Source organism: Colletotrichum gloeosporioides (assembly GCF_011800055.1).
Source record: "Colletotrichum gloeosporioides strain Lc1 chromosome Unknown consensus_5, whole genome shotgun sequence".
In the NCBI taxonomy this organism is placed as follows: domain Eukaryota; kingdom Fungi; phylum Ascomycota; class Sordariomycetes; order Glomerellales; family Glomerellaceae; genus Colletotrichum; species Colletotrichum gloeosporioides.
This window is the reverse complement of record NW_025544650.1, coordinates 303,559-318,450: the sequence shown is the minus strand read 5'-3', so window position 1 is coordinate 318,450 and position 14,892 is coordinate 303,559. Positions and strand designations below refer to the sequence as shown.

The following is a 14,892-nucleotide window of genomic DNA, read 5'->3' as shown; positions in this document are numbered from 1 at the left end:
TCAATTGATCCTTTACTTGAATCGAGACCTTAGCCTGAAGTGATATTGATGTTAAGCTACTGAAACTATGTTACTTGTCGCATTGTGTAACTGGCGCACACAGCACTATCTCCCCAAGCCTTCCTTCACGGAGGAGCACGTCGGGCCACAGAATGATCGTGTCTTTATCGTCATGGGCGGTAACGCGGGCGTCGGCTACGAGCTGGTGAAGCTCCTTTATACCACAGGTGCCATTGAGTACATGGCATCGCGCTCCAAGGTAAGTTTCAAGAACGTCTGTGCCTGGGACCTCATTGGACTCATTGCATTCCTTTGAAAGCCGTGGATGACTTGGGCATCACGTCCGCCGTGACTAATAGCCCTGCGCGACCAGACGGCTAGGCAAAGACCTGTAATAGCGGCCGGTATAAGGGGCATTCGGGTCGCCCAGCTCATCGTATAGCTCGGTTCCGACAGCAATGTGCCAGACCTTGGCGTGCTCGCGCCCGACCTCGTCCGGGTTCTCGGGCTCGGGAAAGCCGCGCACGAGCTTGACGCAAGGGGAAGCCAGGGCGAGCTCGTCGACCATGATGAAGAACTCGTACCTGGCGCCGCGGGGCACGTAGACCATTTCCTGCGGGTCGCTCTGGCTGGGCTTGAAGGGGAGCATGGCCACGGACTCGACCCAAGTGCGGAAACGGCGCTGCAGGTCGGCGATGGAGATGTTGTCCAGGGAGGGGTCGTCGACGAAGATGAAGTCCATGTTTTGGAGGATTTCCGGGGCGGCGGAGTCGGCGATGCACTTGCGGAGGTTGGAGAGGACGAGGGCCTTGAACTGGTCCCATTTCGAGGCTGACTCGGGGGAGTAGGTTGTCCGGTAGATGACGAAGCCCCATTTCGGATAGCCGCAGTCGCGGATGTTGGTTTCGGGTGTTGGTTCGGGGAATTCATCGTCGTCCGGTTTGAATATGTCGGAGCCCGAGTCTGAGAGTGGTGGGGAGGACATGGCGCGAGGGTAATGGTGATGGTGGTGATGATGATGAAGAAATGCAAGGGAAATTTTAGCAGGTGACGAAGCGATGGCTTGGGTCGGTAGTCGTCGGAAAATGGTGATGTTGCTTGTTCGGAGGTGCTGATTGATAATAATGCGAGGGATGCGCTTCATCAATCCTAGGCAGTGAGTGTATGCTGGCTTTGGAGGATGCATGGAGAGTATTTAATTCAGCGGACTTTGGGCTGGAACACTTACATGGCAGCTACAGGCTGCATGTAGTCTGTTTATCAAATGCAGTAGGGTGTCATTGGCGGGCCGCCAAGGGCAGCTAACGGGCAGGGGAGAAAGGGCAGAACAGGCAACAGGGTAGCAAACGACATATATGCATTATGAGGCAGGGAGGGGTACATGAATACATGTTTACATGGTGTGGTATGGTGACATTCGGCTCTCTCTGGAGCCCAGCCCCGATAAATATCATTAGAAACTACAGTGTTGCAGATGATGCTATATACAATGTATCTACCAAACTGCCTAGGTACCGAGGCAAGTTGGCAAGTAGAGAGTGAGTGCCAGGAGGGCAGGCGAGCGATTGGGGTTAGGGTTGTCTGTCTGTCATTGAACACCTGGCAGCATCTGGCAGTGCAGGTCATCTACCCACTTAGTCATCATCGTCACTACCAGTCAGGAACAAACCTCCTTCTCAACGCGACGATTATTGCTTCTCTCCAATGCATCAATCCGTCCATCCATCAACCAATCAATCACTCAATCTCTTTCTACACAGTTAATTATCTGCCAACCCGACACCAACAATAGACGGACGTCTGATACCATCACATCCCCTCTAAACGACACGCCAGTCTCCTCCGGATCACTCTCGCAGCCAGCATGCTCACTCGGCCGGGTGCGTCCAGTTGGGAATGTCATTCTCAATCTCCTGCAGATCCGCCAACACCTCGGCCCTGTGCTGCGCGTTCAGGTTGTTGCGGTTATTGTACACCCGCCTGACCTGCCGGATGCGCGCCCGCGCCCACGTCCGCGCAAAGTCGGTCACCATGCGAAAGTACGACGGGTAGAACTCGTTCCACTGCGCCGACAGACCCCGCGCGTCCGGCAGATTGAGCTCGAGCTGCTGCAGCTGCGCCAGGAACAGCGCCGCCCCGTTGTCAATGCTCGTCACCACGTCGTCGTCCCGCAGGTACCCGAACAGGGCCACCAGCTCGCGAAGCGGCGCCATGAACGACATGATGTCCGTCAGCGGCGAGTCGTTGCTGCGGTCCACCGCGTCCCGGAGGAACCTCCCAAACAGGTTCGACCCCATCGGCGCGTTGAAGATCTCCACGCGGCCCTTGACTCCGTTGATGTTGTCCTGCAGGAACGTGAACTCGGTCGGGTGCGTCGTCGACCCGAGCGCCTCGTACAGACGCCCCACCGGCCGCCGGATATCGGGAGAGTCGGGCGTCACCCGGGGCAGATTCGCCGGTAGCCCCGCCGGGTCGCCCCAGATGTTCTGCCAGAAGTTTTGGTTGCCTACCCGCCGCGCCGTCGTTGGCCTCCCCGTCGGATGAGCCTGTCCCACTGTTGTGCCGTCTTCGCGGACGTATCCCGCCGGCCGAGCCGCCCACATCCGACCGTGCTCCGCCACTGAAGCGAATCGCCCTACAATGACCAGCGGAATCGTGTGCTCTACCTGCCCTCGGTCGGGAGGAGGAGCGTCATCGTCCAGGTCAATGTCGAGCGCCTCGATCCCCGGGTCGCCGCAATGATCCGACTGCGTCGCCCACCGACGGAGCACCCTCACCAAACCCTCCCGGAGCCGGCGCATGAGCTGTGATGGCGGAGGGTACGCGAGCGACTCTTGGAGAATGACAATGCCGAAAGACGCCAGCCACTTGTAATCGCGCTTGTTAAGGATCTGGAACTCGCCGTCATCCTGCCGAATCACGAGCGATACCCCGGGGCCCTTCTGAGCATTAGCCGCCTCGGCCAAAGCCACACCCGTTTCGGTCTCCTCATCGCGCGGCTCAATGTGGTTGCCCCAGTCGTCGCGGTTGGTCTGCGAGCAAAAGTTGTAGTCTAGCATGCACGAGTCGACTGTGCACGTCAGCGGCTTGGGCACTTCCACCCGGACCTTGCAGCAGAGCGCCTTCTGCCGGTCCCAGCTGCAGGCGTTGTACGAGTCACCGCTGGCGTGGCTGTCGATTTGCACCTCGTACAGGGGTTTGTTGTCCTTGTCCAGGGCTTTGCAGTTGCCGTCAACGCAGTCGGGAGATGTGCCGCGCCACCCGCACTCGTACAGTCCCGTGTCCCGGGGGCAGCAATAACTCTGCACGACGCTGAAGGGGCATGCTCCCGTCTTGGTCGCCACCTTCGTGTGCGTCGAGGAGCACTCATTGCTTTGGATGCTACAAACCCGGATCAGCCCTATTCGGTCGTGGATCCATCACAGAGGCGGGGACTCACCATCCCGTCCAATAGCAGTCCTTGACGATGCTCTTGAAGTTGGGGGCTTCGCAGCAGAGCACCTTGGACCCCCGCGCGCAGTTCTTGCGCGGCCACTTGGTGTCAGCCGAGGGAGAGCCCCCCCATTTGGAAGACACAACGGCCGTCTCGCCAGTGTGGCACTGCCCGTTGCAGTCGCCCCATACGCCACCGTCGTCGGGCGTGCCTCGCCAGGTGCACGAGCTCGTCGAGTCCCGGGGACAGCAGACCGGCATGCCCTTGCTGCTGTCTTCGGAGCCCTGTAACACATACAAAAGTCAGCACGTCTGCCTTGCCAGGGGTACTTCTATCAACAGCGTCACTTACGCATCCTTGCCTGTCGACGGCAACCAGGCTCTCGCCATGGGGGCAGGCAAAGTGTCCATCCTCTCTACAGCCGTCGGACTTGTACACGTAGCATCCCTGTCCGTTCTCCAGCTTGATGGTCTCGATCAAATTGGAGCTGGTCATCTCCAGAGCCTCGACTTTATCGGTGTTCATGTGCGCCACCTGGTGGCCCATCAGCCCGCTCATGGCCGTGAACTTGTCGTCGTCCGTGTCGACGGCCCAGATCATCGAACCGCCGAAACCCATCTCATTGGCCCACTTGAGCTTGAGCTTGAACGTGTCGGCATCGTCGTACGATATCCACTGGTTCTTGTCCCAGGTGATGTACTTGACCGCCGCCTCCTTGTCGAACACGGGCTCGAGGTCCGGGAACTTCTTCAGGATGGCCTGGATCTCGTAGTACATGAGGATGCCGGCCTCATTGGAGCAAGGTCCCTTCTTGGCGCCGCCGGCGAATGGGCATCCGGGCTTGGTACAGCTGGAATCCGCAAGCTCAAAGGCGCGCCCGTAGAAGCCATAGCCCAGGACGACCTGCTCAGGCTTCACGCCCACACGCCAGAGGAGCTGTGTGGCGAGCTTGATCTCCGTCAGATTAGTGTGGGCCTGCGCGATGGCCCCGATAGGGTTGTCCCGGTCCCAGGTGCCGTGGAGGTCGTAGCTCATCAGGTTGGTCCAGTCGGCGTACTGCAACAGCCCGGGCATGTCAAACCAGCGCAGGTACCAGAAGGACGAGGGGATGGTGAAGGTCAGGCCCAGCTTGCGTGACGACCGATCAAAAGTGTTGCGCAGCGTCTTCATCAGCAACACGAAGTTGGGGGTGTCCTCATCCTTGCCACCGCGGTCGCCAGCGCCGGGGTACTCCCAGTCGATGTCGAGGCCGTCGAAGCCGTACTTATCAAGGAACCTGACCACGCCGTCGGCGAACTTTTGACGGTTCGCCTGGGTGCTGGCAATCTCACCGAACAGCGGCTGAGTGACGGTGCCGTTGTCGGAGAAGGTCCAGCCGCCGACAGCGACGTACACCTTGAGGTTAGGGTTGTACTTTTTACTGTCTACGGTGACCTGCCACAGGTCGTCCTCGTGCTTCATGTCCATGGTGACCATCTCGTAGGTCCCAGGCTCGATGAAGGTGAAGGCGTAGTTGAGGTGGGTAAGCTCCTTAAGGGGCAGATCCGAGGGCGACTTCTGGTTACACTTTGACTTGTAGCTCCAGGACTCGTAGTAGCCTATGACGCGCTCCATGGCGGCGTCTTTGGGTGAGCCGCCCGGAGGCTGGGGCTCTAGGATGCAGTTAGACTGGCACCCTTCGGTGCAGAATTCCGAGGTGGTGCCGCAGAAGCCGTGCTCGCTGCAGCAGGCGTTGAGCTTGCAGGTTTGCCCCGGGTTCACGGCGTACTGGCCGCACTCGGCCTTGGCGTCGCAGTTGGACTGGCAGCCCGCGCCGCAGTAGGCCGGGGCATAGCCACAGTTGCCCGAGGCGCCGCAACAGGCGCCGTTGGAGCAGGGGCGGCCCGGGCCGCAGGTGTAGGGATCGTCGTCGAGGCGCACAGCGAGGCCGAAGGGGGCCTCCGCGTCCGAGACGGACAAGTTGCCAGAAGGAGCAGGGAAAGCGGAAGAGGTCGTAGCCTCGATAACGGGCTGAGCAGTTGAGTTCTCTGCCCTGGGACTCAGGTGAGCCAACTCGACAGGAGCGCTCTCATGCCTGCTTCCGATATAAAAGGCAAGAAAGAAGAGAGGAATGAGCGAAGAAAGGGTAAAGAGATTGGAGCGGCGGTCCCTGATGGATGATGCCATGGTTGCTAGGATGGATCCTGTCCCACGATAAGTGAGGAGTGAACGAACGTCGACCTCAGAAAAGAGTGTCAAAAGATGAGCCTTCTGGGCGAGCCTGGTTTCAACGGGCATCGGCCGCCCTGGGGATGGGTGCTCTTAAGCTCAACCATCACGAAAGAAAGAGCCACGATGTCGGCCGGCGGTATCGTGGCTTGCTCGTCCCGAACCGCGAACTGCCAGCATCTCAGGGTCCTTCCCTTTTCAGCTCACTCAGGGGATCATCTGACATTCTCTCAGCTCGGTCTCGAAGCGAGTACTACCCTGGTATGACGGTGTCTTACTTGACAGTCGCTCGCCCGCCATTTGAGCAATAAACGGATATCTCATGAGATTATCGCGCGCTCTCATTTGGGGCTCGTGCCTTTCCGAGAGAGGAAGCTCGATGAAGGTTATCAGGGAAGATGATCATGGGGTATCGGCCCGTGTGAAATTGCACAGTCGCATGTGAGCTGCTGACGGGCGAATCCCGTGATACTGTTCCTGGCCCCCAGCCTTGGCTGCATCAAGCGTTGCATCAAGCGTCAGCCTTGGCTGCATTTAGGCATCAGCCTCGTCGGGAAAATCGCGGCGATTTTAGTTAAAAGTACGGATAGAGTTAAAGTTAGAGTCAATCGGGTCAGCCCGAGGGCTGCGGGATGCAGGGGCAAGTCAAGACAGAGGTCCATCCCGGATGTGACCATGACCGGACTTGTCAGCGTTGCTTGTCAGCGTTGCACCGAGTTACGACCCATGAAAGCTTGCCAAGATGAGCTATTGATATGAGTTTTGATCACGTCTAAGTCTAGGTTAATCGCTTTCGAGGCCTCGTGATAATGAGAATAGGGGGGGCTTACTATGTATGAGATGAGGGAAAGGTTGGCGGCAGGTGACGAAGGGATGTGAACGGACATTGATGTTCCGAGCTGGACTGGAATGGGCTTGTGATGGCAGTAGGCATCATGGTTTGTTTCCTGGACCATCTCACTTCCCTCTTTATGGCGGCGTCGCCCGATCCCAGAAATTTCTCGTTGAGAACCCTCGCACCTTCGGGGTCTCATGCTCGTTATACAGCCCATCTCTACGCTCTTTTGACTCTTTGCTGTCTCCGTCGCTCGTTTTCCCCTTTCTCCAATATGGACCTGTCCCTTTGCTCGTGGGCTCTGCCCCTTGCGATTCACTTGCTTGCTCTCATGGGCTTCGTCGACGCCCAACAGTTCACCGACGTGAAGCTGGGCTACGCCCACTACCCTGGGCTCAGCGAGAGCTGCTACCAAGCTCTCAACACGACGGTTCAGACCTGTCCCGGCTTCCTGGCCACCCATGCCGCCGCCGTCCCCCGCCTCGAGTCCCAGATGTTGGAGGCCCTCTGCACATCGGGCTGCCAGTCGTCCCTGGCTGCCGCCCGCCGGACCATCGCCTCGGGCTGTGGTGCCGAGACCGACGTCGTCGAGTTTGACCGGGTCGTGTATCCCGCGACCTACATGGTCGACCGCATGATCCACGCATATGACTTATCCTGCGCCCAGGATAGCAACACGGGCGTGTACTGCGACGAAGTGTACCTCGATAACCTGGCCAACGGCACCACCGCCGGTCCTTGCTCCGGCTGCTCTCTCGGCACCGCCAAGGTCCTCCTCGGCTCGCCCTTTGGCTTCGATGCAGAGTTCGCAGCCGACTTCAAGTCCCGCACGGCCAGCTGCGGCGCCGCTGGCTATGACTTTACCACGCCTGCCGCGTACGCCGTCACCACCAAGCCCGCGCCGACGTCCACGGACGGCCCGGCGTGCGGCTCGCCCTACACTGTCCAGCCGGGCGACACGTGCGACTCCATCGCCACGGCGCGCAAGGTGTCAACCAACGCAGTCATCAGGGCCGGCGTGACCGGTCCCGGCTGCAGGAACCTCGTCCCGGGCACCCAGCTCTGTCTCCCCGAGGCGTGCGCTCAGTACCGCGTCAAGTGGGACGACAGCTGCGAGGACATCCTCGAGGCCGTTCCCGGTCTCCAGGCCCAGCACCTCCTGACCTGGAACCCAAACATCAGCCCCCTCTGCACCAACCTCGATGACATGGTCGGGCATCTGATCTGCGTCAGTCCCCCGGGGAGGGCCCTGGCCGACGTCACTGCCGTCCCCTCTGGCCCGCCGACCACGACGCAGCCGCCTGCCACGGCGGTCCCGAGACCCTCCAACGCCAAGGCCGAGTCCAACGAACGGTGCGCGGGGTGGTACGAGATCCGTACGGGCGACTACTGCCAGATGATCTCAATCAAGAACTCGGTCGAGCTCCGCGACTTCTTCTTTCTTAACCCGTCGGTCGACGACCCCGGCTGCGGGAACCTGTGGCTCAACACATCCTACTGCGTCCAGCCCGTCGGCGACATCAACACCTACCCCTCCTACCCCTATTCCACCTCCCCGCCCTACACCCTCACGCCGCCCGTCTACGTCACTACCACGCAGCCGGCCATCGAGACCGTAGTGCCCAGCGAGACGCCTGTCGCCGAGCTCCCTCTCGCCTCCGGCTCTCGCGACGAGGCTGGCGGGTGTCGCGAATTCGTCGAGCACGTCGAGGTCCCCTTACAGAAGGACCAGAGCCAGCAGCCCGACGTGCCCCAGCTGACCAAGAACATCAACGCCTGCGACTATGTTGTTGCGGCACAGCGGATCACGATGGAGGATTTCATCGAGTGGAACCCGAGCCTGGGGAACGTGGATCCTTGTGTTTTGCAGCCCAACCTCCGATACTGCGGAGCGTACGGCAACGCGACTGGTAAGATTATTCCTGAGAGCACGCAATTCCCCCCTTTGTGAACCGTATGCTAACACAATAAACACGGCAGCCCCTGACACTTCGGACGGCAGTTGCCTCGACGTCGAGACCCCGGAGCCCGGCACCGTCGAGGGCTGCGCCTGCTTCACCAAGATCAGCGGCTTCAACGCCGGCAAGTTCCTGTGCGCGGACATTGCCGAGGACAGGAACATCACCGTGGGCGACCTGGTCAGGTGGAACACGTGGATCGGCGAGGAATCCGACTGCGACGCGGGCCTCTACGCCGACCTCGCCGAAGACGCGGAGCGCGGCGTCTGCGTCAAAGACAATGCCGGCTCGGGCACGCCGCCCACCGAGCCCGTCGAGCCCCCCGGCCCCACGCAGCCCGGGATCGTCGAGGGGTGCCGCAAGTACTACGTCGCCGCGTCCGGGGACGGGTGCTGGGCTATCGCCGACGCCAACGGCATTGACCTCGCCGACTTTTACGAGTGGAACCCCGCCCTCAACGGGGACTGCTCGGGCTTGTGGCCCACGTACGCCTACTGTGTCCAGGGTCCCGCGTCTCCTCCAGGCGGGTCGGAGCCGGTCGAGCCGCCCGGCCCCACGCAGGAGGGGATCACGCCCAGCTGCAAGAAGTACCACCTCGTCCAGTCCGGGGAGGGGTGCTGGGGCATTCAGCAGGAGTACGGGATTCCCGACTACGCGACTTTTGTCGAGTGGAACCCGGCGCTTGGGTCTGATTGCCAGAACTTGTGGCCTGATTATGCCGTCTGCGTTGGTGTTTAGGCGTTCTCGTCTGCTCCAAAGGCGTGTCACAGATTGGATTGCTGAACATCTGGGGGGAGGGCTCGGTGTTTGTGGGAGAATGCTGTATTGACCGCAATCGCATCCTATCACGCTCACGAGTCACACAGCGGCCATTCTTTGAGACCTTCCGGCCTGATGTCCATCTCTGGGGCAGATTACTCTAACATAGCCCGCTATAGTTTGTTCCCGCACGCCACTCCATCAATCTCACAGTGATGTTCCAATCCTTGATCCTTTGCTGGAGTTTTCTGTGTAGCGTCGGTGCGGGGCCGGCACGGCTCGTCTGTAGCTTACTACTGTTCTGCAAATTACTCATGCCATCTTTGAAAAACGTACTTCGTTTCTTTGACTTACCATGGCTTGGCTCTCTTTCTACTGCCATAACGCCCTAGTCTAAATCTCCCGCCTTCCTGCTTCTACTACAACTAGAACGCCGAGTCCATACCTTCTTCTCTTACTCACCCCAACCCGAATGTCAGGGGTCAGACCGCCAAGTCGGCTAGAAGACGTTAAGAGAGGTCGCTTGAAGAGTTATTTTAGATCAACATATGCCTGTTGGGAACCTTTCAGAGTGTATATACTCATGCTAACATTTGAATGGCGATCGTAACGCCTGAGAAGGCTATGAGTTGAGCCAAGGCCGAGACACCAGTCTGTAGGCCTCTATTGTGGGCACCTTATATCCTTTAGTTCAGAATCTCTCGCAAAGAAGCGGTCATCTGCACGGCTGATTTGATACAAATTGCCGTATCTATGATCTCATTCATGGGGTTCGCTACACGATGCATAGCTGCCTGAGCAGTTCCCGGTCCATGAACGTGACGGTCGAAGGGGTTTCCGCCATGATTAGCGCAAAGCGATCATACAACGTCTTGCAGGCTTAAACCATGTGATCATTGGCCTCCTTGACCCCGCCAGGTGTCATTCCCGTAGTCCCCATCGTCCTCGTGCTACCTATATCCATAGAAAAACAGTTGAACATGATTCTGTGTAGTCGTGAAAGCCAACAGCATTTCTAATCTCTGCACACCCCTTAAAATTGTCGATTCACCACGTATGCTTGCGCTTTCATGGGTTGTGTCTTTATAGTCAGGACTCTGCAGGATGATGAACGAGTGCATATGATGGACGTTCTTCTCGGAGTCACGATTGGATGCGGAGGCGTGGGCGAAAGCAAAATTTAACCACCAGTCCCTGAATCACCTTAGCCAGATGCTTCTGCTCGTAATAGTATTCACTGATCTATCGTTAAAAGATTTACCAATCACGTTGCGGTAAGCACGACTTTCAAATAGGCTAAATCATGCTGCAACCCCCTCACAATCATTGCAGCTAGTCCGCTTGTCACCTACTTTCCATGAGATTCAGTTATTGGATGGGCTGGATATTTTAAAGAACAATGAGTCCCCCTCTCAAGTGCGAACTGTTCAACATTATCCCATTCTTCTCTCCCTCGCACTCCTCATCTCCTCTCTCCATGATCCATCCAGAAACGCTTGCTTGCGCAATCGTGGGTCCTACATTTCGACTGTATTTCCGGCAGAGTCTTCTGCCAATACCATTTTGAGATAATGCTTTCGACATGCAGGCAGGCGTCTTGCTCTGTCATGCGATCTCGTACGCAATGGAAACGGGAGCTCTCCATACACAGGCAACCGAGTCACCACCACCATCTGTTGAGTCTGCTGCTATCTCGAGAACGCATTGCTATTGATCTCCTGCTGTCATGAGTTGAGTCTTCTACTACAATACTGCCAATTGGCCTCATTTGCGATTGGAGACAGCTGACTGTTGCCATAAAAGTCCGTAGTCCGCATCGAGGCGCCCAAGGCAGCCAGATACTGCATCACAAAGCCGATTCCTTAGGCTAGAACGACACCGCTATCACTTTCACACGATGAGTCCCATGGTTTGATTAAAGTAATCAGGCGGAGCTTGTCACAAAGACCGCGAAATTTTCCTTGAACGGCGTTGTCGCGACGGGATTGTGTCTCCTTTGGATTCGCAGTCCGACTCATGAATCCCAAATGATCAACACCACAGCGTGTCACTTCAGTGTTGGAGCCAAAATCCCGAGGGGCAAGTCCCATCGGGCCCACATCCATGGATGTCGTTTTGGTTTCGGAGGAACCAACTGCGAGCCCCATCGGGACGGTCCGGAGTCCATCTCCACCCGCGGCTTCATCTCACAATCCTATTGGGCGTCCGTCGAAGTCTCGGATGGCTCTGTTCCGCAACCCTTCATCAAGTAACTGATGGTGCCTATCGATGGAGATGTGGGATTGAGGCGCTGAAAAAATCAGAAATATGCGGCTACAGGCCAGACTCGACTCCGGCGAAGTGGTCAGCATCTCTGACCGCAGCGACGCCGAGGACGGCAAGCCCCGCTCTTCACGATGTTCCACCGAGGCGGGTCCATTGTCAACACAACAGGCAGGGGTTGCATACCTATGCCACTGGAATCAATACACAGCCGCTAGGTGGACTTGGACGGGATGAGATTCGCCGCGCGCTATCATGCCATGAAGTCATACTTGCTATCTTTGGATTCCCTTGGCACAGGTGAGCAATATGGGCATCGGATGAGCATCTTGGACAAACATGTCCCAGTTACTACAATCGGCAGCTCGGAGAGTCGGCGAGACTACCATTGTCTTACAATTGATAGCACACAATGTCCAAGAGAGGAAATGCCTTGACCGGACGAGGAAGCAGATGGGGTTGGGAGTCTAGACCTGTCGGTGCCAGTGGACCAAGAGAGACATCTCGATATGTCGGATCATTTCTTGCAGCACGGTACTTTTAGACAAGGGCTCTGCACTCAAGGAAGTTACTTTGCAGTGTCAATGTCGGGATGTCTGAAGCCGCTGCTATTGTGCTTGTTGGTGGAATGCGGACCGGAGAGGCGAATACTAGTGAGGAAGGCTTCATAAGAATGGTGGGGTGTTTGAAGCCTTTCCGAATTTTCGCACGATTAAACTTCCGACTATCACCACTTTACATGCCGACACCTCATCCACTTTGGAAGCAGGTGTGCACGTACAGAAGTGCTTTATTAAGGCAATATGAGTGCTAAATCGGCACATTCAACGTATTCCGGGTAGTATTTGGCTCATCAAACCCCCTGGAACAAACGCACATTGACTTACATTTTGCATCAGCAATACGGCGAAGACAAACCACAAATATTCTACAGCAGAGTTGGAGACGGCTCTGGCAAAGCGCAGGCAGTTTATGTTCGAAAGCCAGACACCCTCTTCCGACGGCAGTATGCATCGAGTCTCCTACCAGCACGACGACGTTCTGTCCGTCAAGAATCAGAACATGTTGAGAGCAGATGCTGCGGTTAAGGCGTTCGACACAAAGTTCAAAGGGAAGGGTTATTGAGCGCCTTGAGAGACCGATAAGACTCATTTACAACTTTGCAAATTAATATGGCTGGGGAAGCTAGTGACGGGTCAATTGAATCATCAGGAATCTTTTGCGTATTCCCTAGGTGAAGGGTCCTCGCAGTGGTGACTGCATTGGAGGATCTGACGGAGAAGGATTGGGCAACGTGCAGCAAGAACATTTGCTAGATGGTATTGCACTTGTCGGCACGAGATGTGGATACTCGATCGTTTCCATGATAGGGAGCGCCCGAGCCGACACAGCATCCGTATGATCAAATGTATAGTCCGATTGTTGCCGTCTCGTAACCTATTTGCGATGGAGGCAGACGCCTAAAAGGTTTTACAGATGTTTGTGAAGCCAATGGCTCCAGCCATGTGTAGAAAAAACCAGTCTCCGGCCTTATTTAACAGGCTTTCGTTCGGTATGAAGTCGATAATTTGCCGATAGCTTCCCACACGCCCGGAAAAGTTCAGGGGCGTTGTCCGTTCATCTGCCCCATGATTCTTGACATCTCGGCACTGACTCTCGCCTGGTGTTGAGCCGTAGTGACACGGCTATCGGTGGTCTGGTAAGAGATGTGATACATGTTGCTATTTTGAGACGTTGGTTGATTTGCGTATGTTACTAGTCGCTGCTCTCTCAGAGTGCTCTGGGAGTCAGTTGACGTGTGCTTGGACGTGAATATTGACGAACTGTGACTGTAATTATGATCGGTAAGTCAGTGTAAAGTAATTGTCTCTGGCAGATGGTTTATGTACCCGGAGCGAACTGATTCAGCAGAGCCCATGATGCCCACTGGGACTTGCGCTATGGCTTGTGATATCGGTAGAGAGTATTGAACTTGAGCTAAAATGGTAAAACCAATCCGGCGTTTTCGAAACACAATGGTAGTTTCTTCATTCGAATCCGAAGGAATTGTGAGATGGTATTGTCTAATCATATGAGATGAACCTAAGACCCTCTCCCAGATGTTTTATCCACGAGCTGTTGCAATATTCTTAAAACTGCGGACTAGTTTGCCAAATGCCGAGCCCTTCTCTCGCAAATGTCCATACCCCCCTGATGCATATCGGGGCCCATCTCTTCTCAATCGAGACCGCTCGCTCATTACCGCGAAATTTCCAACTTTGTTCATTTGAACTGTTGTAGCTGAAGGCTGCGATAGGCAATCGCCGGTAGTGCCGCTGCCTTGCCGCCTGGCGGTGCGGGAATCTTGCTACGGCGGCCGGATGTGCGCCTAGTCAGTGTGGGTGTAGATGCAACAAGATCATCGAGATGCGAAGAGGTAAGCACGCCACCTTTGGGTCAGTAGTAGTAATCAACAGAAGTATTGTAGATATCGTTTTGATACGTTGTATCGAAAAGCAATAGACATATTCTATAATATGATGCATGGAAGGCAGTACTCAGTAGCCTATTGCAGAAGCTTGTTGCAGAAGGGTGACCAGAAGTTGTGTATATGGCGATGAGATAACGTACTTAATCGGAATATGATCACAGCAGCAACATGTGAATGCAAAACGATCGGGCTACTGAATGAAATGCGAGGATCGGACTGTGGGCCCGATGCCGGTCCGCCGGGTCCGGCCCGGTCAGCAACCCGAAGAGGCCCGGACTTCCGGAACCAGGCTGGACAACGGGCTCTAGAGTGACGGTCTGAGTCGGATTGACTTTTCCAGCGATCAGACGTAGTCTTGTTGTCTCTCTGTAACCAGAGCTCTTCATACTCAAGTGAGTCCATCGTGAGCTGCCCGCACAAGAGCAGCGTCAACATGGCGATTCGGGTGGAGCTTTGCTGAGCCTAACTTTAGTTCCAGCATTGCTCACCCCGGCGTGAAAACAGGAAACTCAGTGTGGCTTCGTTCATCGTCACCAGTCTGATGGGCCGCCCAAAAGCCGCGGACCATAACGGCCAAGGCTAGATGGAGATGCCGGCATGATCAGCACGCACTGGTCAGTGGGAGAATGACGCTCGGTGCAAGCGATTGTCGTCACACCGCCCGTCGATAAAAGGTGAAAGTGTAAGAAATCCGCATCATGTCGGGCCTTATCATGACAGTAGGCAGAACAAGGCGTGCAGTTGCCTGCATGCAGTGTAACGCAACGGAGGGGTACATTGCGTGTAGGCACAACGCCTGGTTGCCTCGCCGATAGCTGTCATTTTCCGGTCGCATGTTGACCAAGACACGCGGAGTCGGTGGGGAGGAAGTGCTGCTGTGAGAAAATGGTTTCTAACCACTCAAATGTCAGTATTTCTGACCACTCAAATGGAGGAGATTCGGACCACCCAGAGACCCTTCGTTTCT

General features: G+C 56.2%; 3 protein-coding genes across 3 annotated transcripts; 1 reads left to right on the top strand and 2 right to left on the bottom strand.

The window, feature by feature from the left end:
* Nucleotides 1–352: 352 nt before the first annotated feature.
* GCG54_00003683 (uncharacterized protein) lies at nucleotides 353–985 on the bottom strand (the record flags this gene model as incomplete). The annotated part of the gene is made up of 1 exon (XM_045403753.1): nucleotides 353–985. The coding sequence occupies one exon, from the start codon at nucleotides 983–985 to the stop codon at nucleotides 353–355; it is 633 nt and encodes a 210-aa protein (XP_045271093.1).
* Nucleotides 986–1,868: 883 nt separating this feature from the next.
* Nucleotides 1,869–5,599, bottom strand: GCG54_00003682 (Chitotriosidase-1; the record flags this gene model as incomplete). Its single annotated transcript, XM_045403752.1, has 3 exons — nucleotides 1,869–3,381; nucleotides 3,440–3,717; nucleotides 3,785–5,599. The coding sequence occupies 3 exons, from the start codon at nucleotides 5,597–5,599 to the stop codon at nucleotides 1,869–1,871; spliced, it is 3,606 nt and encodes a 1,201-aa protein (XP_045271092.1).
* A 1,151-nt stretch (nucleotides 5,600–6,750) lies between these two features.
* Nucleotides 6,751–9,172, top strand: GCG54_00003681 (LysM domain-containing protein; the record flags this gene model as incomplete). The annotated part of the gene is made up of 2 exons (XM_045403751.1): nucleotides 6,751–8,386; nucleotides 8,457–9,172. 2 exons carry the CDS (start codon nucleotides 6,751–6,753, stop codon nucleotides 9,170–9,172), a joined length of 2,352 nt encoding a protein of 783 aa, XP_045271091.1.
* Between the last annotated feature and the right edge of the window lie 5,720 nt (nucleotides 9,173–14,892).